Source organism: Urocampus carinirostris, chromosome 7 (genome assembly GCF_059441175.1).
Source record: "Urocampus carinirostris isolate Australia breed hairy pipefish chromosome 7, RoL_Ucar_1.0, whole genome shotgun sequence".
NCBI classification, from domain to species: Eukaryota; Metazoa; Chordata; class Actinopteri; order Syngnathiformes; family Syngnathidae; genus Urocampus; species Urocampus carinirostris.
In genome coordinates, this window is record NC_142355.1 from 33,604,939 (window position 1) to 33,628,847 (window position 23,909).

Sequence of the window (23,909 nt, forward strand, 5' to 3'; positions counted from 1 at the left end):
TTGTCACGATACTCTTCAACGACTACTCATGGTGTATTCACTAACAGTATATCTCTCCCCCCTCCGATCAGGTTCTGACCACGGCTGTGATGACTGACTTGCCTGTCATTTCCAACATCCTGTCCAGGCTTTTTGAGAGCTCCCAGTGAGGACCTTTTTTTAAATCCTTTCACATTATTGTGGTATCACAGTTAGCTAAATGTTTTTTTGTTTATATTGTGTGATCCAGATACTTAGATGATGTTTCCCTTCATCACCTGATCAACGCTTTATGTTCCCTTTCGCTGGAAGCTATGGAAATGGCTTACGGGACCAATAAGGTATGTGAGCTTTTAAGGCAGGGGTCGGGAACCTATGGCTCGCGAGCCATATATGGCTCTTTCTATGAGTATCTGTGGCTCAGAGACAAATTTGATTGCATGCAAAATTTCTCCATCTTGTTCAAAACTTGATTTGTCTATCCTATTCAGGAACACGCAGAGCCAAACCAATACTAAATAGCATGGCATTACTTCGCAGTATACTATATAGGGCACGTTTTTCACTACAATTTACAGTCAAGGTGTCACACAAAAAAAGGGGGGGAAAAACTCGTTTTGGCTGTACAACGCTAAAGAATCCTTTATATAAAAGTTCACTATATAATCTGTGTTCAGTGTTCAGATACCTTATGATGAATCCACAGAACTGTAAATACGCCAAAACACCGGAAGAGAACTTAGTCATTTGATTGGGTGAGTGGGAGGGATGGGTGGAGCGATGCAAAAAGTGCAAGCACTCCCTCCCATCTCTCGCCCTACGCCGTCTGCGCCAAAAGTGAGCTCATCAGGCTCCCTATTTGCAGAATGTTGTGACGTTTTTTCAAAATAACTGCTTGCATCTGGTTTTGAAACCAATATGTATGAAAAAAAGGGTCAAAAGGAGTTTAACCGATCTTGAGTAATTGCAAGAAAGAGACAAGTTTAAAGTGGTATGTTTGTTGATTTTGGGACAGGGGCTCTGGCATTATTCTCTTTTCATAATTTTTATCAAATCATCAAAAATAAATGTGCTGAAGACTACGCTTTTGTCCGGGGCGTGGGTTTAGCAATTTAGTAAATTTGTCTCATAATATATGGTGTGGCTCTTTCCCAAAATAAAATTAATATTTTTTGCTTTTATGGCTCTTTGAGTCAAAAAGGTTCCCGACCCCTGTTTTAAGGGGTGTTGTCTAATGCAATGGTACTCAAGACATTTTTTGATTTTACAGTTTTATTGCTAACATTTACAGCCCTCTATTTATGGACAGTATTCGCCAACATTTTTTTTCTTAACTCGGATTCGTCATAAAGAATACATACATGTATATATTTATTTGCTCACCAACAGGAGCCCTCCCTCTTCGCCGTGGCCAAGCTGCTAGAAACGGGTCTCGTCAACATGGATCGTATTGAGATTCTTTGGAGACCCCTGACTGGACACTTGCTAGAGGTACTTAAAAATATGTTTTTGAGTCTGTCATAAAATAAATTCAGAGTGAACGTTTTGACTTTATCAGAGAGGTGTATTTGGAGTTTCTTTTTTTTCACAATTTATTTTATCTCCCTCCTTCTTTTGCATTCCTGTCTGTTCTGCAGAAGGTAAGCGATTATACCACTTCTTCTGCTTTTTGGTCTTTTCGTCCATTTTTTTTTGTTGCTCTCTCAATCCTTACCTGCTTCTTGTTAACAATTGGTGAGCCAAGAGTGTGTCTGCTGTGCTTTGTTCTGCAATTTTACTTGCTGTTGAGGCAATGTGTGGATTCATATATATGTTGTGTACTTTTTTTCATGGCTAAATCTGTTAGACCCCAAGCCATGTCCACACATAAAGAGATTTTCTGCAGTGCTGTTGGTGACCCTAAAACAAGCTAGTACTGTAGACCCGTGGGGTACAACATTAAATCTTTTGATTTGGGATTGCCTGATAGCAGCAATAGAAACCAATGGTTACTAACTAATGGCTTATAAACCCCCAGTACTCGGGATAAAAACATAAAAATAACAAAATAGTAAAGAGTAAGTACTACTAATGTTTATTATATGCACATATGATTAAATGACATTATAAATAACCATTGAACATCACTGAAAGCCCTAAGAGCTAGAGTAAATAAATATGGTTCATAGATCCCTTAACCGCATGGGTCGCCAGGCCACCAATGAGCACGCAACACTGAATAGCTTCCTCTACTGTTGACGATCCCTAGCCTGTTCTTGGGTCAGGGAAAGTTGGCACCAGTCCATTCATTAATGTTGCCAGCCCAGTTCTTTTTCGGTCCTCCTCTCCTCATGCCCCCTTGCACTGTTGCCTGGAGAATTATCTTGGTCTTTCTTGTTGATCTTGTGACGTGATCATACCAATAAAGTTTCCGCCTGCGCACAGTTGACAACAGTTCTTTGTAGGTTCCAATGTTCCCCCTGACGGTGTTGCGCACCGTTTCGTTTGTCACGTCGGATAAGTAGCTGATGCCTAGAAGTTAAAATAGATAGAGTGCAAAATATTAGTCCTGTATGGCTGACTCGCAAAGTCTTCACAAAGCACACAACATTTGAAAGTAACGAAAAGAAAGGCATTGAGAGGTGTTCAGTCTATAGCATATTGGCGTTTTAAATAGCAAACCAATAGCAGCATTTTAAATGTCAAACAATATGCATCTAATATTTTATACGTTTTAGTCGGTTTTGTATTAAAATCTTTGTCTGTGAGGACATAGCACAAATCCCATGAGCCAGGAATCTCCCATGTATGTCCAAAGAAACATGATTGATAACACTTGTACGTTGCAAACTTTGCTTCATGCACACGCCTACGCGGAAATCTGCTGGGATCACTTTTTTTAACACCCTCCCTGCAACCAGAGCTGACGCAGCAGAGAAAGAGAAACGCACACAAATCCACCCACACGTCCACAAACACATGCGCGCTTTATGCTCTGGCACCGCCTGTGCATCCGTGTTTGCATTTGTGCGTACGTTTGATGTGTTCCGCAGGTCTGCCAGCACCCAAACCCCAGGATGAGAGAGTGGGGGGCCGAGGCCTTGACGGCCCTCATCAAAGCTGGCCTGGACTACAAGCACGAGCCGCCACTCGGCCAGAATCAGGTAGTGCCACACAAATCAAAGCCGGTTATTATGTCGGCCCCCCGTAGGGCCTGATAGGAACCCAGCCCCCACTGCTGCTTTCCAATTTTATCAAAAGGTGAACTCAATTCGGTGTGGCCTGAAAACAGATCTGGGAAGATTATATTTTATGCACCGATTGTATTTTTTTGACATAGCTGATCATTAAGAATACTTTAATGATTTGAACCCAATCTGAGTTATTTCATGTTTGGAAACATATAAACATTCCGCTTATATCAGAACACTGAATTTATCCATTTTTGGGGGGATATGTTTTCCTAATAATTATTGAGCATTGCTAAGATATCCATTTTTCTTGTGACCATTTTGGGAGTATGTGTTTCTTCCCATTTTTCCTTACTTTTATCTCTGGGAGAAATATTCTGTCATGTCATGGCCTAAACAATGCAACACGCTTGTCTATTTTTATCCAAGCGACTTCAGCTTCTGCTGCTGAACCCGCTGAAGGAGTTGTCCAACGTGCTCCACGCTGACATTCGACAGAAGCAGCTCGAAAGTGTGCTGCAAATCCTCCAAAGCCAAGGGGACAGTCTAGGTCCCGGATGGCCTCTCGTCTTGGGCGTCATCGGAGCGATCCGCAATGATCAAGGGTAAGGACCAGTGTTCCCTCTAAGCTGCGCGCGTGTGGAATTGCGCACTGCTCGCACATTCTCAGCGCACAAGAAAATCTAGACAGCGCACAAAAATGAGGGCTCAAAATGACTAATTAAGAAGCGACTTAAGTCAAAGTTACAGTGCATGAAGGTAAAAATACACGGGTTCCCCTGACGTTGTGTCCAAAATGCGGTATTTTGAAGTCGTAGAACAAAGTTGAGTAAATTTATGTAGAGTCGGTCGAGAACCGGCTTCTTCGGCTCGGCTCACTAAAAGGAACCGGCTCTTTCGGGTCCTAAACGGCTCTTCGGGTTGTTTTTGCTTCTTTCAACCCTATATGACCAAATATTATGTAAAATTATGCACAAAATGACTTAAAGGAAAGGGGAATAGAACAAAAAAGAAAAAAAATACCAAACTGAAAAAGTAGTGAAAAGCTGAGAAAAAAAAAGAAACAAAAGGAAGAGAAAAAAGAAGGAAAAATTCAGAAAAAAAGCCAGAAAAAAAGAAATAGAAATGTAGGAAAAAAGTAAATAGAGAACAAAAAGAAAAAGTAACAGCTCGGAAAAAATCATCACAATGAGATTTTTTTAAAGGAATTTAAAAAAACATGGAAAAAAGAAGAAAAAGTTTGTGTTGCATTCAAATAATTTCCAATTATATGAATCTCGTTGCCAACATTGTACTTCCACAAAAAATGTGATTAAGTACAGTTCTGTCTCTTACAACCGACTAACATAAGCCCCCAAAAATGTTGATATTGTGTGACAAAATATATCAGGAAATAAAAAGAAATGTATATCTTGTGAAAGAATTGTAAGAACAAACGACGTTTGTAGGTCGTACAACCTTTGCAATATTACATGAGTCAATTAATTCAAAAGAGAAAAATAATTTTGCAATGCCGGAAACTCAGCAAAATGTAACTTGATGTCAAGTTTTGGACATGTTTGATAATTAATTATCTCGCCACACTTGGGATTATGGTTGCTCACTGTTGTTTCAAGCGTTGCTCACCGACTTTGTGTGAACGCTCAGACTCGTGGAAAATTAGAAGGAACATTGGTAAGGACCACGCAAAAGCTGTTTCTTTTGACTATTAAAATTCATATTGTTTTGAGGTGCTTTGTGACCCAATACATTTTTGTGTCTTCAGTGAATCGTTGATCCGAACAGCCTTCCAGTGCCTGCAGTTGGTGGTGACGGACTTCCTCCCCACCATGCCATGCACGTGTCTTCAGATTGTCGTCGATGTAGCCGGAAGTTTCGGCCTGCAGGACCAGGAGCTTAACATTAGTCTCACTTCCATTGGCTTATTGGTGAGGCTTAACTCGAGTTGTTCACTGGAAATACCAAAAGGATGCTTTCAATTACACAGTTAATATCAGGGGTCACCAATGTGTTGCCCTTGGTCACCAGGTAACCCAATAAGTCTACCTCAGTAGCACTGCATTGTCACTATTGGTCAATCATGTTGCTGTTTTTTTATTTCCCATTTCTTGAGGTTTAAGTACTCTCTGTTCTCCTTGCTAGTTCAAATTCCAATGATGTATTCTCCCCCTATTTTGAGTGTCGACTAAACTATAAAGCTATCACACACTCAATACTTTACAAGGCAGATGTTTTTGTGATTGACTGAGCATATTTTTACCCTACTTCCAATAACTTCGACCTGGTAATAGCATAAAAGCAACAACATTGTAATAACATAATCATTTATTTTAAAAAATGCATCTTAAATTAATAGCCCTTTTTGCTAATCAACAAAAAAAACGTTCTCAGCTTCAAAAAGCTTGGTGACCCCTGATTTAAATATTGAGACCTAAGACTGTATTTGTTGACTAACATTATTTCCCCTTCTCTCATCCACTTCATTCAAACCCCCAATCAGTGGAATATTTCAGATTACTTCTTCCAAAGAGGTGAAACCATCACAAAAGAGCTGGAGAGGGAAGAGGAGGCCCAGCAGAAGCAGGCAAGGGAAAAAGGTGAAACCCTAAACAGGCCTTTCCATCCCGCCCCTCCCTTCGACTGCCTGTGGCTGTGCCTGTACGCCAAGTTGGGCGAGCTGTGCGTGGATCCGAGACCTGCTGTGCGTAAAAGCGCAGGCCAGACCTTGTTTTCCACCATCGCCGCTCATGGTACTTTGCTGCAACAGCCAACCTGGCACATCGTAGTCTGGAAGGTTAGCGTCTGGCTGCTCCGTCATTTTCATCACTCACAGAAAGCACTCTTTGCACCTCACAATTCTGATTTGCTTTGCATCACCAGGTGTTGTTTCACTTGCTTAACTGCGTCAGGACGTCATCCTCCACAGCAGACAAGGAGAAAATTGAGTCAGGCGGCGGTAACATCCTCATTCATCACTCACGTGACACAGCTGAGAAACAGTGGGCCGAGACTTGGGTGCTGACTTTGGCCGGCGTCGCACGCATTTTCAACACAAGGCGCTACCTCCTTCAGAAGTTAGGTAAGGCAAGTGCAACATCCACATCCAAAAAGGTCAAACAGAATCCAAAGCACACATATAGACAATTTCTGATTATGAAAAAGAAATGAGAAAGCCTTTCCTGTAGAGGGGAAAAGTCCAAATATTTATATTTCTCAACTGCTAAAAAATGACAGTATCACAAGCAAATAAATCAGAATAAAAATTGGACTATAGAGCGCGCCCGGTTATAAGCCGTATCCAGTATATTTTTGGAGGAAAACCCACTTTGTACATATATATAAGCCAGACTTGGCATTAAAACATGACATAGTTATAAAGGAAGATAATACACAGAATTTTAATGATACATGGTACCTTAACCCCTTATTGAAGCAAAGACGTGAGAAACAACACGATCAGTCTGAAACAGGATAGCCAAAAACCATGAAGCTGGCAAAACTCACTGTCCCCTCCCTGGCCGTCTTCAACTTCTTTGAATGTCCGCAAAAATGGCTTTGTTACATCAAGGACAAGCCATAGAATCCAACCGTGTAAAATATTTACTCTAAAACACTTGATACGCCGACAGATAAATAAGAATCCGCCTTAAACATGTCTGCTTCATGAGACGTTGCTTCCTATAATCCGTTTGTTTTTCCACATTATTTCCGTTTACAAATAGACAGACTTTTAAAATCATTTCCAATTTGGTAGTTAGCGTTCCCCTTTTGATTGACACCTTTTCCGTGATGAGGTTCTCTTCCTGCTAGTTTTATTCATGCACAAAGCGCAACGTTACATTAAACTTGCGTTTTCCTCTACACATATTTGAATGTGTCTCACTCTTACCTCTACTGCTCGGGCGCCTCCTGGCGGCCGTTAGAATAAATATGCATGAATTAGCCACATCATTGCATAAGCCGCTGGGTTGAACGCTTGGGAAAAAAGCTTATAGTCCGGATTTCATGGTAAAAATATATTAACTGCTGTTAAAATGTAAATTAAACAGAAATACCCCCAAAACAATCTAAATAAAAAATTATATTAATAAATAATAATAAATATAAAATCAGGACTACAAATATAAACGTGACAAATAATCCATCCATCCATCATCTGCACCGCTTATCCTCAGTAGGGTCACTGGGGTGCTGGAGCCCATCCCAGCTGTCTTCAGGCAGTGGGCAGGGGACACCCTGAAGTGGTTGCCAGCCAGTCCCAGGGCACACAGGGACAGACAATTAGCTCGCCCATTCAGACCTAGGGACAATTTGGTCCGGCCAATTCACCTAACATGCATGTTTTTGGAATGTGGGAGGAAATCTGAGTGCCTAAAGGGAAACCCAGGCAAGCATGGCGAGAACATGCAAACTCCACACAGGAGATTCGATCTCATGACCTCAGAACTGTGCCGCACACTCGCTAACCACTGCGCCGCCTTGCTGCCCGTGATAAATAATACACAGAAAGAATAGAAATATTATTAAACATCCACCGCTTAAAAATGATCTGTTCTTAAATGTATTTCATGTAGCAGCTAAACTAAGACATATATGAATAATTAAATGGACAAAGAAGAAAATAAATAATATGTACAATATTTCTGAAAATAAAACAGGAAAAATACATGTTTAATTAAATGAAAATAATTATCAAAATATTGAAAAAAAATAAAAATAGTTCTCAAAATACAACAGGACTTTTTACTTTTTCCACATTTGTATCCCTACCTTTCATCTTTACTTTGCATTGAAAGGATAATCCTTTGTATTTTGTTGTATGATTGAAAAAAAATGGCCTTTATTGTCATTATATACTCATTCAAATGTGGTATACATCAAATTAGTACACATTAAATAAAATGAATGGGGGCTGGCGGGAGTGCCGGAGAGTGACGTCATGCCTGTCTTCCTGTTCTCTGCTTTTTAAAAAAATGCAAAATAATGCACAAAATATAGAAAATAAATTATCATAAGAAAAAAATATGTTATTTCTTAACTAAAGGTGACTTCTTCGAGGCCTGGGAAGTTCTCCTAACCCACATCCAATCAGCCGCGCTCAGCAAAAACAACGAAGTGTCCCTGGCTGCCCTGAAGAGCTTTCAAGAAATCCTCCAGATCGTCACGCCAGTGAAAGACTCTGACAAAGTGACCGATGCTTTCGCCGCTATCGGCGTACCACCCGTCCTTATCGATCCCCTTTCGGCTTCTGGCCCCGGCAGACCTCTCGTGCGTTCCGATTCCTTGGTAGAGCGACTGACGTGTTATAACGGCGCCGAGCTGCAGGCCCCTCCTCCCGGGGAAGAGTCTGCTTTGGAGGACCTAGCATTATGGTGGTCCGCGTGGAATACGTGGTACCGGACGGGAACGGACAGCACGAGGCCTCCTAGCGGCCAGGTTCAGAAGCTCTCCTTCATTCCCAGCCAGCCTTTCCTGACAGCACTCATCCAAATCTTCCCAGCGCTCTACCAGCACATTAAGGCCAACTTCAGCATGGACGACCTAAAGAAACTAGGGGTCATTCTCCACGGCGCCGTGTCGGTGCCCATCAGCAGCGATGCCTCCCCCTTTATCCTTCCCTCTTACACTGAGGCCGTGCTCACAAGCTTGCAGGAAGCTGTGCTCACTGCGTTGGATGTTTTGCAGAAGGTAAAGTGAAATTGTAAAGTTATCTAGAAATTGTTGCATACCCTTTTCCTGTTTATCTCCAAGTTAAATATATTTTTGTTAATTAATACATATGAGTTGCCTGTACCTGTCAAAATTAACCCTCTTGAAAGTTATACAATAGGCCCCAGGTTACGGCATCTTATCTAACGCTATTTTCATTTTACGGTGGGATTACAGGGTACGTCCCTAGCTTACGATGTGTTATCGTCATTCAAACGTCACAGTGTTGGTTACATGCCTCATACATCTCTAAGACACCCGTCTGCCATTTGTCGACGTCATATAAGATGCTGGTCTGCTCTTGCTTTTTCAAATACCAAACTTTAATTTGTACTACTATGAGTCCTAAGACTCCCAGTGATGATAACGGGAGAATCAAAAAACATGGTTGCATTGGAAACAAAACATGTAATTACAATAGACCTCGGAATACGCCGTCCCTAACAATGTTTTTTAGGCCTCCCGGTAAGGCCTTTTCACACGATATGACATCTACAACTAATTATTCTGCATGTCCAAAAACATAAGGTTTAAACTTTGTGGTGTTTGTGCGTATGACAGGTTGCGTCTCTGAGATGCTCGCCTGCTGTTGTTTGATGTCATAATAAATGCTGGTTTGCTGTTGGTTTCCATCACAGTATCGTGACAATGTTGATATGCTATGGGCTGAACTACCTCCCACCTTAGCCCTCTGTCTTTTCAGTTCAGAATCTTGTCTATAACGTACAGACTTTGTGAGTCAGCGATACAATATGGTAATTTTTGCACTTTCATTGATTCTAAACGGAACACAAAAACTTGATACGCATGGCAACTAACCTTGCAATTATTAATCATTACGAAGATGGTACCTTCCATAGCTAAAGAATATGGCTGAAATCCATTGTCGATAAGTCATTAAAGCAAGGAAATCTCAGGACATGACAACCGTCGCAAGTGGATTTAAGTTAGGAATTAAGTAACTTTTATAATCAGTGTTATTTTTAGTCCATCGTTGTCCTCCCTTTGCATCCTCCAGCTACTTACCTAAGTTAAATCTATTTTTCATTTACCCTTCGAATGTATGTACTTTTTATAATGTTATTTAATCAAATTCACGTCGAATGGGAGAATGGGCCCGGCTGAGTGATGTACGGCATTGTCATCACATCTTTAGATGTCAGCAGCGTTTGTTTCTGCCTCGCTGCAGGCCATCTGCGTGGGCCCCGAGAACCTGCAGATCATGTACCCGGCCATCTTTGAACAGCTGCTGCTCTTCGTGGAGTTCTCCTGCAAGCCTCCGCAGTACGGGAGGATGGAAACCAAACACGTGGCTAATGCCAAATACAACCAGGTAATGTCATTAGGAATTGGACCTTTTCTCCCCTATCATGCCCTAGCATATGCTTGAGCGAATATTGTGGGCATGAAGCCATTTCCTTAGCTCATTCCCTAACCCAGCTTGAACACAAAATAACATCCGGGTGATCCTAACTCATTTAATGCCAGACGTTTCTCTCAAATGGGAAGAGCCAGTGCCGGACAATTATTGCCTGGTTTTGACACATTTTTCTAGGCCGACAATTTATTTCTGTTGCTATATAGGAGTAGGACAAATCTTAAACCCTCATCTTTCATTGAAAAAAGTATGTTTCTAGTTTTACCATTGTTTAGTAGACAACAGTTGAACATCGCTATGTTTCTTGAAAATGCTCGTTTCCAGGAAAACCTCTGAAAAAAGAAAATCGGAATTTGTGAATCAACGCATTTCAAGCAGAACTTTCACCTCTGTTTTTTTTTTTATTGCATTTGTGATACCGCCAAAATCGAAATGCTTTCGATAAACACAACCACTTTTCTTGCAAAATAACACTGAATTTATGCATGATCGATGCATGATTTTTCAGCCCCCAATGTTTCCTGTGACGTGATCATACGATATCGGTCACCAAGTGATCACGTTCTGGCAGACGTGCATGAAACATCCCAACAATGATGAAGGGCGTGAAAACAGAGTAACCGTCTATCTATATTTTCGCTACTCTGACCACCACTCTGCGTCACTGTGCCTATACTCGCCACACACTTAAATTGCTGGAAGAAAGACTTGAGTCTGCCATTTAATGGTTATTTTTCATACTGTGATCATTCCCAGAGGCTTAATACTTACTGATGAACTGTGCCAAACCTTCTATAATAATTAGTTTCAAATTTTAAAAACATAACAAATTTTTCATTTTGTCACTTTGGGACAATGTTTCTGAACAGTGATTTAACGTTATGGCACTGAATGAGTTAAGCAAGAATCAATTTAAATATGTCGTCGAAACGTATAAAAATTAAGATATTGATGCAAGATGTCTGAATCCCTAGCCATACAGGGTAACAGCAGTAGATTTTATCACGAACTCTATTTGTATGCGCAAAACAAAATCCGACACACAGAATATTGAGATTAAAAAAAAATGACGTGCTTGTTTAGAACCAGAGGTGGCAATTTTACCTAAAGTGAAATCTATTGCGATCTTTGGAATGCGTTATTCATACAAAAAGAATTTGTCTCCCTTCAAAATAAAGCAACCGTAGACTACAATAATAGTTTTAAGTCAATTCTTTTTTTTTTTTTTTGTTTAAATTTAAAAAAGCAGATTTATTTTCTTAATTGGTAGGCTTTATAAAGGGGAGAAAAGTGTTAGTCCAATGCATAAAGTGGTAGTAGTGTTGATTATCCATAGCGTTGCACAAAATGTTTACAAAATACCAGTTGATCAATTTTCTGAACCGGTCAGACCTCATAGCTGGAAGGATACTTATTTCATTTAGTTTTTCATTTTGTACTGTATTTTTTTCTTCTTTGTTCTCTGATTTATGATGAATATCCTCAACGTAGAATGTTGAATATTGAGGTTTTGTTTTGTTTTTTTGCAAAATTGATCATTTAAAAAATATATATTAAAATGAAATTATTCAAAGTTATTAAAATGCCCAATGCTAGTTTTTTAGAAAAAAAAATATTTACTTTTGTGCCATTTATGTGGTATGGTTGTGCCCAAAACTTAATGGAATAAAAAGTATTTAATAATAATTTAATCATATGTTTAAGTGTACAGATATTGAAATGAAAGATTTTGAGTTCCTTCGATCTTTAATAAAGTCCAAATAATGGCCCATTCACACAAGGATAGTTCAATTTTAGCCTCTTTCAAACGAGTTAATGAAATATTAAAATTACTAATTACTTTTTTTAAAATTTCCATTTGCCAATAAAAAACACATTTTATGTTTTGGCAAATCAGTTTGCTTTGTCCTTAATCGCCCCACTGGCAGGCTGGAACACTCGGAATTTCCCGCACCACAACCCTAATTCATTCGGATTCCAAACCCCCTTCCCCCAACCCCAGATTTCGAATGTTGCGGGTGGTCACTTTCGCTCACATCTAACTATATTCCATCGCATTCAACCTGAATTCCCCTTCTTATAAATCTATCCCGAAGAATTAACCACATTGAAACAACAAACATGACGTTTTGAAACCTGGAATTATATTTACGATCTTCTCTCATTCTGTTTCTTGGGACACTGACTGGATAACCGTTTTAGATCCAGCTGTTTGCGCCGGTGAGTTCCAACATCCGATCCCACCCCCACTTCTGTATTTATTTGTCAGCTGGTGTGCTGTACTACTTCTGTACTATATTGCGGCTTTTCCCGGGGTGGGCAAGACAAGCCATTGCACTGCATGAGAGCTGCCTGTCACTCACTTCCTATGCAGTGTCATCTCCTTTCCTTTGTGTTTTTTGCTGGTGATTGTGTGGTTCCTAAATGCAACCTGGGCTCGCCTCACTCTAGCTCAACTAAACTCTTTTACTGTTTTTTTGTTTTCTTATTTGTTCATCAAAAACACATTGAGATGTATAAGTATCCAGTAAGGTCTCGGAAAAACGAGCAGCAGTAGAGGAATGTTTTGTTTAAAAGGAGGACGAACAACATAATGTGACATACACACTGCAAAATCTATTTAAACAATTAATAGTAGGACAATAAGGTAAAATAATTAAAAGACATTCCAAGTAAAATATGTGTGTTCCACTGACCGATCCTTTTGCCAATTGTATTTTTGTAATTGATGTTCTAATTTTTATGATTTATCTTCAATTTATTTTGGGGAAATATTTTCGTTAATATTGTTTTGGAATGGAACAAGAAATTATTACTTCAGTGTTCTGATTTTTTTGAAAATTGTAATTATTTTGGACTGAATGTATTATTCATGACTATTATATTTATTATTTATCTACACTGCTTATTTTTTGTTAAAATTGTCTATAAGAAAAACAAGAAATGTGTAAATTTAAACTTTTTTTTTTATTTTTAGTATCTAAATCATAAATAATGTAATGATTTATCTACTATTGTTGGTTGGCTCAACAATGATAATGACAAAGAAATAATTTTTATTTCTATCAAAAATATAATAATGTATAATTTCTTCTTTGAAAATTACTGGAGTAGTTGGACTATTGTCTTTGAAAGTTCTTTTTAAAAAGTGCTTGATTTTGGCCTTGACAAGGGTGTACGAACTCTGCCAGCGAATGAGTTGAATCAGTTAATTAGGAGATGATAGTCAAAAAGTGTTGATCTTGTCAAATGTTTCAAGGTCAAAATTGTTGCATGGGGCAGTTTTAATTAAAAAAAGGCTATTTTTATCTTCAACAGTTTTATTTATATGTAGTAAAAAATATGTTTTTACATTTTTTGCAATTTCTTGCTCTTTGACGGTTACAATTCCATTAAAACCTTTCACGCATAAATTGATAATTACTTTGAGCACACTCAATGTGTGGGTGTGAAACTCCTAAAAATGTGTTTCAAAAACATCACACTTCTTAATCATTGCGACAGACTTGTTAAATATTCATCTTAGCGGATTATTAGAAATTGGTTCCAAATATTTTGTTCTCCAAACGTCCTTTCCCCGCAGGCGGAGTGGGTTGCCTTAAACTACGTGCCCTTTGCCGAGCGCTCCCTTGAAGTCTTGGTAGAGCTTTACCATAAAACGGCGTGCCACAAGGCAGTCATCAACGAGAAGGTTCTGCAGAGCATCATTAAGGTGAGCTATTGCCATGAAACCACAGAGGGACAACATTGCTGTTTTATGTCGCTTGTGTTTTGGGTCACCTATTAAGTGGGCAGTTGCTTTGTATTGCAGCAACAAATGTTAACGTTATTTTTGCATCGGTCTACTAATATTAGCTAAGATTTTTTTTTCTCTATATACTACATATACTATACTATATTTAAGTTCAACATTGCTGTTACAATTGTATTCATTGCACAAGTCAAAGAATATATATATATATATATATATATATATATATATATATATATTGAAGAACCTGTTAGTCGGGTCAATCATATTGAACTGAATTAAATGGTCTTTGTGGTAATTGATATCAACATTGTATGGAACGAGATTAAACATGGAACTCCAGGATGAACATGTAATAAAGACTACAAACAACGCTGTTATTTAAAACATAATACATAATAGTATCAACACATAATTGATCTAAATGACAAAGAATTGCATATTTATTCTAGAAGTCGAAATTCACAACTGAGCTATTGTCACTGATTAGATGAAATTGTTGGCAAATAATTTGCTAATCGACTACCTGTCGAGTCGATCCATTGAGGAGTTTTTATACCACTAAGCACACTAATTAAAGTACTTATGGTGTTTTTTTTCCCAGGCTGAAATAATCACTGCAAGTGCTACTAAGATTAAGTAGTCTAAGTTAGAACACACAGAAATAGAATGTTTTTATTCCTGCATGATTTTTAAAAAAACATTTTTTTATTTTTATTTTTGCAAACACATGCCTGCAGAAGAGTGTAGCATGTTCATCTTAGCTGGAATACAGCATAAAGCCTTACAATGTCCCATGTCAAATTTGATCACAATCGGAGAAAGTAAATATTGTATGTAAAAGTGTTTCCCAAAGTGGCCGATTTTTAGACTTTGTGAAAAAGTAGTAAATGTTTGACTTTTCTTTCCAGAAGTCAATCACTAATTTTGCACACTTGCATATGGTAATTGTGCTTTGAAATCGATCCCGAGTTTCATTACACACATTTATTTTCACCTCTGATTAGACATTGTGAATATGCATACATTTGTGTTGGGAATTTCATTGGCTAACCAATGTGTCAATCAACATTTGAATATGTTCCCACTGGCTGATGATTTTTAAAGCAAAAGTAGGTCATGTCTGTTTTCTCAATACCGCCCTTCATAGGCTAGGGGCCGTGAAAAAAAAAAGCTTGCAGTTGGTTGAGAGGGGTTTCAATTGAAAGGTCAGAGGCTAACAACCATATTGGAAATCATCTTATTAGTCTGTTAACATTTAAGAAGGAATTATTGGGCGAACTGAATGGATTACAACAAGGATCATCAAAAGATGCAGGAATGCATTTAGGCGGATTTTTTTTCCCTCTGTCTGGATTATTGTATGTTTTGGAGTAAATAATTTACACGGTAGGATTCGCTGGACTGTTGTGTATATAACAAAACCATGTTTGCGAAGAATCAAGTCATCAGCTGACTATCTAAGCACGTCATTGGTGAGCTATACCGGCTTTAGAGTTTTTGGGTATGTTGTTTCAGACTGATAGTCATGTTTCTGTCATGAGTACATTTTAAAATGTATCATATTTTAAATCCCAAGAGTTTAAGCTTTCCAATGATATGCGGCATGACGTATTTCAGTGACCGATGACATCGCAAAGGCACGTCTTTGCTTCTCAACAGTCTATCAGAATGTTAACGGGTTAAACGGCAAAGTATTGTGTAAGTGAAGTTAAAGCAGGTGTTTTCCATCTGCTGACATAAGCACAACGTCAACTCTGGTTACACCTAAAGCTGTAATAAACAAATCGTTGTTATTACGAACGCAGATGTTTAACGCTTTCCACTCACAGCTGCAAATCCATCCTATATATTTTCAAAAGTTCTTCCATGTTTTTTTCCGAGTTGCTTCCAGCCAATGTCCAACCAAAGAGTTAATTTGCCTAGGAATTGTGAAAAAGGTTCTTTGCAGACGGACAAAAACGTCAAGGCAACTGGTCTTTATCTTCAAGAAAACACCAGCAGATGTTCAGGAAAGAAGGACTGCCAAGAAATACACTTTTCTGTGTTAATTAGACATGCATAGGAATGTTAATTTGGGGCCAGGACTAAAAAAGGTGATTGTCTAGAAGACCAAAAAAGCCTAACCTTTAGGAGAAATGCATCGTTATGAAGTCAAAAAGGGTGACCTGTGTGAATTGGATATATCAGAGGTGGGGAGGAGGGCATTGTGAGATTTTCTAGACTGAATCAGGCAATTTAGGTGGTGTGTTTAAATAAAATCAGTGTATGGGGCATGAGTACTGTATTTATTTGTGTATGACGCACATTTTGATCTCATCTAATTTTCACACTATTTTGATACATGGTGCCAGAAACTAAGGCTAGAAAATATTGAAAACAGAAAGTCGTCCTGAAAAATATAAATAAACGCAAAAAAGCGAGACCAGGAAAAGTCAAGTCAATTCATGTTTATTTGTATAGCCACTAATCACAAAGAGTCTCAAAGAGCTGCACAGACCACAGATTATTGCAAACCACTGACTATTATGACACCATCACCTGATCTAAAACCTACATGAGGGAAAATGCTATACAGATATTATCAACATAAGATATAGGTTATTCATATGCTATAGAATACAAGTGTGTTTTAAGCCTTGATTAAAACAGTTCTAACAGTTTTATGTATTTGAGATGTAAAACCTTTAATAACATACAAAGTTTTGAGAAAATGTCTTTTTAGTAAGGTTGGTGGAACTCCTCTTCTGTTGGCAGTCTTGTTGAGTTCATTTTGTATGCCAGGCAAAAATGAAATTCCAGTTTTTTTTAGATTTAAATGTTTTGGTGCAAAAATTTGAGGCATCACAAGTCTTAACGAACGGAATTTCAGCTCTTTGCCACGTACCAAGTATCTTAAAAATGGTTGATTTGTTCACCTCTCTATAAAGTGTCATGTGTTTGTGTAAACATTTAAAAAAAAAACAGCTGCCAACATGGCTTAAATCCCAAACGCTTATCCCGTTTGTATCTCCATCCTCCTTCAGACACTGCGAATGCCTTTAGGATTGAAGTATGCATGCCCGTCTGAGAGCACTTGGAAGTTGGCGGTCTCCTCCCTGCTCAAGGTTCTTTCCATTGGGCTTCCCGTGGCCCGCCAGCACTCCTCCTCTGGGAAGTTTGAAACCATGTGGCCCGAGCTGGCCAACGCCTTCGAGGACTTTCTTTTCACCAAAAGGTACGATGGCTTTGTCATTTTACCAGTTTTGTTTTTTACTGAGTAGGCAAAAAAATAGTGTACTGCTGTGCAAACCAGTGTGCACAGCAGGAAAGTGTGCGCGTACTCAGAGAGGCTTTATTCCAGCAATGCTCTCGGCGGTGAAACACAAAACCACCCTCGTAAAATGCAGCCCAGGATCCAAACTAAATAAAAACACCGGCCAACCGTAACAAAGTGAAGTGCTTCATTGCAGTGCCATACAGCATCCGAAAGCGTCTTCAAAACACAAAGTTGTTCTAGCGATTCCTAGTGGTGCTAAAATGCATCATTCATTTATTTAATCCACTATTGGTTCACAAAATGAGTAAAACACTTGAATTATCTTAAACACGTTCTTTTTTTTCTCATGACTCCATAATTTAGAAATGTGTAATTATATTACACAACTTGAGACGCCCTTTGAACAAGCCAATGTGTTTGGCTACCATCTTGCTACCACGGAAGCCCAAATGACCATTTTGTGAAGGCAGTTTGCTATAGATTGTGGTTTTGGCACTTAACAGCTATTTACCTTCCACAACATGTGCTTATCTCAAAGTCCTGTGATTCAGACATGTTCCACTGTTTCCTTCTTTAGTCACTCATGTTAACGTCTGTGCTGCAGTCTATGGCTAGCCGTAATTGTTGGCTGCCCCCGTTTTTTCCTTCGTTATCAGTTGCCTTATACACCTGATATTAACTGAATTCTGTGATTCGGGGTTTCAAGGCCATAACTGCAACAGCAGGTTAGACAAAATTACACAAGTTAGTTAATAATGAATAAAGGCTGTTTTTTAATAATACGAAAAAAATAGTTATTACACACTTCCACTTTAATCATTGTAAAACATGAATCTTAACCCGTTAACGTTCGGAAGGACCGCCCGCCCTCCGGCTGGCTGGCTATCAGTCAGTCACTCAGATTGTTAAGAGCCAAATATGTGTCTTCACTGAATTACGTCATGCCACATATCATTGGAATGCTTGAAGTCTCGGGATTCAGAATATGATACATTTCAAAATGTACTCATCACGATCAGTCTGAAAAAAGATACGCGGTACGCCCTATGGTCGTGAAAACACAGCACATTCCTTTTTTTTTTAATACCTTATTCTTCATTGGTTCCTAACCCATATCTGGCCAGTGGAGTTGAGTTAAAAATGTATTCAAAGCTGCATTAAAAACCTTAAATGTGCTTTCCAGCTCGCCTCCGGATAACTTGTCCATTCAGGAATTTCAGAAGAACGAAGCCATCGACGTGGAAGTAGGTAACAGTCGTTCAAGATGGGAAGTGTTTGTGTTTGACTGCATCTGTCCTTTCAGGTGGTGCAGCTGATCAGCTCAGAAATTTTACCCTTTGCCAATTTCATACCCAAAGACTTTGTGGCTCGGATCATGGCCATGCTCAATAAAGGTTCCATCCACTCACAGTCGCCTTCCTTCACAGGTGAGGATGGGACACGTTTAGGGACGGTTCTTATCGTTCACCAAAGACGGATCTTTATCTGCAGAAGCCGAGATCGACGTGCGCATGAGGGAGGAGTTTTCCAAGGTGTGCTTCGAGACGCTGCTGCAGTTTTCCTTCAGCAACAAAGCATCCACGCCACAGGAAGGCTTTATCTCGCGAATGGCACTCTCCGTGCTCCTCAAAAGGTCCCAGGACGTCCTGCAGCGCTACGTGGAGGACGAGCGTCTCAGTGGCCGGTGCCCACTGCCCAGGTATTCAAACCCATCCGAACAAGAGTTGTCCTTGAAAAGACAATAGAGGTTTTTGTAAACCCCCTTTGTGTACGATATAGAGAACCATAATGGTGTAAAAATAGTTATTTATCTAAAAAAAGACTTAGATTAAGAGTCAGGAACCTATGGCTCTTTTCATTAGATCATATGGCTTGCAAGCCATATTTGGCTCTTTTTTGTGATTTCTGTAGGTTTATTTCTTACTTTTTCAGCTTTTTAGAATGTTTCCTTTATTCATTTCATAAAGTTTCCGCTGCTTCATCTAGCTTTTTAGACATGTACAAAAACACAAATTGCAAAGAAGTAAAAATGACTGGATTTAACTTTGATTGACAAAAAAACAGAACAAAAAAAATTCAAATATGAAATCTGATATTGCACAATTGCATGTAGCCTCTACTGTATGCCTTAATATTTATTTGTCCCTTCTCAGGCAACAAGTGACGGAGATCATCTTTGTCCTTAAGGCCATCAGCACTTTGATGGACTCGCTGAAGAAGACCCAGCCGGAAAACGGTGTGTATCACAATCAAAGCCCATACATTTTTTTGATATTCTGTTGTAGTCTGTAATCTGTACAGCTCTTTAAAACGTATTGTTATTAAAGGGCTATACAAATAAGCAAGACTTGACTACATAAAGTATTTTTCCAATCATAGGGTGCACTGTGTTAAAAGGCGCAGTCTCTGTATCTTGGTTCTATTTCTGTATTTACCACTTTACAGAGCGCGATAGGGCCAAGACAACTATACAAGTGTGTGTATTTAAAAATACAGCAGAAGTAAAACTGACTTCCGTTGTTGTTTATTTAAGTATTGATTACAAAGTAAAACATACAGATACTACAAAATCTTAAAAAAAAAAAAAACTGAGATGGTGCAAAACAGTTTGTGTTCTCACATATTTTGACCGGGAACCCATTTCAAACAAACCTGATAAAATCCTCGTCCTCTGATTAGAACCGATTTGCTAAATCTCCATTAAAAGGTTCGCTTTCTTCCCTTTCAGAGTCACGTTTCTGCGCCACTGAAGTCCTTGTCCGATGGAAAAATGACAGTTTCATAAAAGGAAAGCACCCAGACAATAACAATAACTTTCAAATTGCTCGAGACACTATGGTGTAGCATCCATAAGTACTTCCTCAAATTATGCATAAAAGTCACAGAAGATCGCAAACAAGTCGTAATTATTTGGTAATGTTAATGATCCCACAAAAACATTGAATTCTACCCCAAAAAGTTGTAAGTCTTAGGTATGACTCGACCAAGGCTGGAACCCGTGACCTCCCAGTCTCGGGGCGGGCGCCCAACCTTTCGTCGGCGGCTTTACATGAGACACAGGGCGCACCGCACGATAGGGCGTGCCGCACAATTTGAAGAAAATCTAAGACTTATGTGTGCCTTATCATCGTGAAAATATGGTAAATATGTCACAAATCAATAAAGAAAATAACTCTTTTTAACGTCCCAGCAGATTACATTTCAAAAACGTGTCCTCAAGAAGGCCTCCAGGATGTTTGTTGACCTTAGTTTTGAACAAAACTCATTTGCATCTGCCTGTGGGAATGATTTGTTTGATTTGATTTGGTTAGTTATAAATTTGTTTTTGCCCCCCCCCCACAGTGGATGACAACACGTGGGCCCAGGTCATCGCCTTGTACCCGACTCTAGTGGAGTGCATCACGTGCTCCTCCTCAGAGGTCAGCTTGGCCCTCAAGGAGGCCCTGGGGCCCTTTAAGGACTTCATGCAACCCCCCATCTCCAGAGTTCACAACGGAGCCTCCTGACTTAGCTCGGGTCGGTTTTGTAAAGAAATCTTGAATGTGTCTTCTCGACCCAGGTGCTTTACGAGCGCGCACAAACACACAAAAAAAAACATCACTCAAGTGACACGAGGCGACCCAAAGTGACCTGAGAGGCCGAAATAGACAATTGGTCACTCGTTGGCCGGCCCATCCTCCTCATTCTCATAAACAAACCGACCAATGGGAAAGGAGAAGAAGACTGTAGATGTGATTGTCTGAAAATGAACACTTTTTTGGTTTGTTTTCCAACAGCGATGATTTTATGCAAGACAACAAATCCGAGCTGCAACATTCCATGTCATCTTTTGCCAGCCATCTGTGAAGCGACGTACGTACTGAAAATAAAACAGACACTTCTACAATCATTGTGCCTCTATTAAATTGGATTTTTATTGCTAAATCGGGGTCAGCAACCTTATTGAAGATGAGAACTACTTTTTTTCTTACTGATAAGCGCAACGGGCTACAAATTTGATATGCGTTTCTAAAATATATACTTAATTTGTTACTATATTATTATGTTTAGCGTTCGTATGGGTGCTTGAAATCGTTGAAAATGCTTGAATTTTAATGTTGTGTTTTCAAGGTTTGAAAAAGTGCTTGAATTTTTGGTGCAGTGCTTATAAATGCTTGAAATGTTTCTCGGCCGTCTGACTCAACCACACATAAAATGATGAAAAAGAAATGTGCTTAAAAATGACGCTGGCACTGCTGTGTCTAGTGGCATCGCTTTTCCATTGCATTTCTTCTTTCCTCGTAAGTAACAGCAGCTCCCGTTAGTTCTTATTGTGTAGTCAAGTGAAGCATAATCACACCCTAGCGCCGACCATTTGACATTAAAAAGCCAGAGATATTATAGAACACTATATATTGACGCACAAACCACAATCCGTCTCGAGAAAATTCAAATCATAGAACTACGTGTATTTGATCAAAAACAGAAGTGGCAAACCTTTATCTAAACTAAAGCAGCCATAGACTATAATACTCGACTCAAGATTTGTTGATTACATTTTATAGAGCAGTAGATTTTTTTTAAAGAAGTGGTAGACGTTTTAAGGTGCGAAAGGCGGTCGTCTGACACTTAAATCAATATAGTTGGTAGAAGAGGTAAGATCAAGCCTAAAATGTCCAGCCCAACACCCAACTCAACAAATTAACTTGGTTGACAGGACCACGCCCGAAGCAAACGGGGAATTAAATATTTTTGTCCGGCCGCCATCGGAACAATTAACCTAATTTTGCAGGACCAGCCCAAAATTTGATATTTTTTTGTGAAGACTCGTGATGTACAAGTTTCAACACTTTATAAAAATATAATGGCCTGGAATTGTTTAGTATCACTTGTTGTATTTTGGGCAGAAAAGAACTAAGATTTTTTAAGGGTGAAATAATGTACAGTTCACGATACTGTCCATCCGAAAATGCCTAAACTTCATTACCTTTTGGTGGACGTACCTTTGGCCAGGAAAATTTGATGTCATCAAGATCATCGGTGTCTCGACCCTGAACCACGACACACTCCCACTGCCCATCTCCTCCTGGCTTCCAGCTATGCTCCTCCATCCTGCTCTATAAACCAGCAAGAAGCTCTTTCTGCTGCCTCCCCATCCCACAAGCTGCTATTTTACTTTCCTTCCCTGTCACTCCCATGGCTGTGAGCATCCTCTACCCTGACTGGGCGGGAAATCCTCTACAACCAACCTCAACTGGGAACAACCAAGCCTGCCATCATTTCCCCCTGGAGTCATGCAAGAGCTCCTGATATGTGGCTCTTTCTTTTGGATGCCTTCTCGCATCCTTCTTCCCATGGGACTGTCAGTGAGAATGATCTTCTTTGCCTCTTCAGACCACATTACCACATCTGGCCTTACAGTCGTCTGTCAGTCGACAACCGAAGGACATTGCAGTCTTCCCCCCCAGGTTTATCTTCAGTTCCCATGTTTTGTCCTTATGTGGTAGGTTGCTTCTTGTAATGCTTCTCTAAAACATTGGACATGGGGCATTGTTTTCCCATGTGGTTGCCAATTCTTGCTTCGCTTCTGCTCCAAGGTGTGAGCAAGGCCCGTGAGCACCCCATCGTGGCGCCTTGGGTGAGAGATACTTTACATCCTGATATAATGTGTCCCATGGTGCCCTTTTCTCCACAAAGCTTGCAAAATGGGCTCTCACTTAAGCCTCACTTGTGCTAGTTAGAGGGTGTCGGCAGTGTGTCATCAACCGATCTTAGCGGCAAAGAGATGCGGAACGGTTGCAATTGCCATTGATCTCATGTGATCTCTCTTGGGTTGGTCCTATTTGGGCTATGCCTCCCTGGGAAGCGAACTCTACTGCTTTCGCCCTCCCGCCTTACTCTTCTAGGCTTCGTACACCCTCCTGGATTATGGCTCTTTGGTCCTTGGTTCCTGCGTTTGTCCATTGCTGGGTGTGGGAACTCCCAAGGCCTTGTCTTCCTGTGCATGGTTTTCAGATTTTTTTTTTTTTTTTTAATGATCGTGATGAATACATTTCAACAACAAAATGATGCTGCGAGACAGTATAAGATACCAGACAATGAGCACAAAAAATAAATCTTGACGCACGCTTTGCCTAATTGTGCAGAAAAACACCGCAGCCCACTAGGCTTCAAATAGATTAATGCAGCTCAAAAAAATGAGAAAAGGTATATGAAATTGTTATTTCTTTAGTCTAAAAATGGAAAATCTAGGGAAGTGTTTTTTGTTGTTGTTTATTTCACTTCTTGCTGCTCCATTTTGCTTAATTGGAGAGGGGGTGAATATCTAATTTTTTTTTTTTTTCATTTTTTAAGGTTGCCCCTCATGTTGACTGGTTCACTTTAGGTTGAAATTAAATTGCGCCATTAACCACAGCAGCAATACATTTCTGACGAGAGAGGAGCAGGGGGACAATAAATAACAATGAAGAATGGATTTTTGTAAAGACTGCACTGGCTCAGAGAGAAGCGGACAGGTGAATTTCTAAAAAAGCCAGTTGCCAGTCAGTAAGCAATTCTGCAAGAGAAAAGTAGTAAAAAACAGCTTTTGAGAAGCAAGGATTTTAAAGATTGGAGGATTTCAAAAAAAGAAAAACGGCGCTGCAGCGAGAGTGAAGCCCAAACTAACGATTGACATTTCAGGCC

At 39.5% G+C, this 23,909-nt stretch overlaps 1 protein-coding gene across 4 annotated transcripts in view; it reads left to right on the forward strand.

Moving 5' to 3' along the window:
• The window catches only part of mon2 (MON2 homolog, regulator of endosome-to-Golgi trafficking), a 42,331-nt gene extending 21,196 nt beyond the window's left edge, over positions 1-21,135 (forward strand). Inside the window, exons 18-35 of one of the 4 annotated variants that reach the window (XM_088340641.1) lie at positions 72-145; positions 230-320; positions 1,369-1,470; positions 3,012-3,122; positions 3,579-3,754; positions 4,915-5,077; positions 5,650-5,943; positions 6,030-6,228; positions 8,194-8,837; positions 10,048-10,191; positions 12,439-12,456; positions 13,820-13,948; positions 17,014-17,204; positions 18,430-18,490; positions 18,550-18,673; positions 18,720-18,945; positions 19,400-19,482; positions 20,589-21,135. In XM_088340641.1, the coding sequence (XP_088196767.1) occupies positions 72-145; positions 230-320; positions 1,369-1,470; positions 3,012-3,122; positions 3,579-3,754; positions 4,915-5,077; positions 5,650-5,943; positions 6,030-6,228; positions 8,194-8,837; positions 10,048-10,191; positions 12,439-12,456; positions 13,820-13,948; positions 17,014-17,204; positions 18,430-18,490; positions 18,550-18,673; positions 18,720-18,945; positions 19,400-19,482; positions 20,589-20,752 (2,994 nt within the window). In that variant the 3' untranslated portion in view covers positions 20,753-21,135. The remainder of the gene's footprint in view (positions 1-71; positions 146-229; positions 321-1,368; positions 1,471-3,011; positions 3,123-3,578; positions 3,755-4,914; positions 5,078-5,649; positions 5,944-6,029; positions 6,229-8,193; positions 8,838-10,047; positions 10,192-12,438; positions 12,457-13,819; positions 13,949-17,013; positions 17,205-18,429; positions 18,491-18,549; positions 18,674-18,719; positions 18,946-19,399; positions 19,483-20,588) is intronic. The other 3 variants (XM_088340642.1, XM_088340643.1, XM_088340644.1) reach the window with 3 other exon arrangements.
• Positions 21,136-23,909: the final 2,774 nt, after the last annotated feature.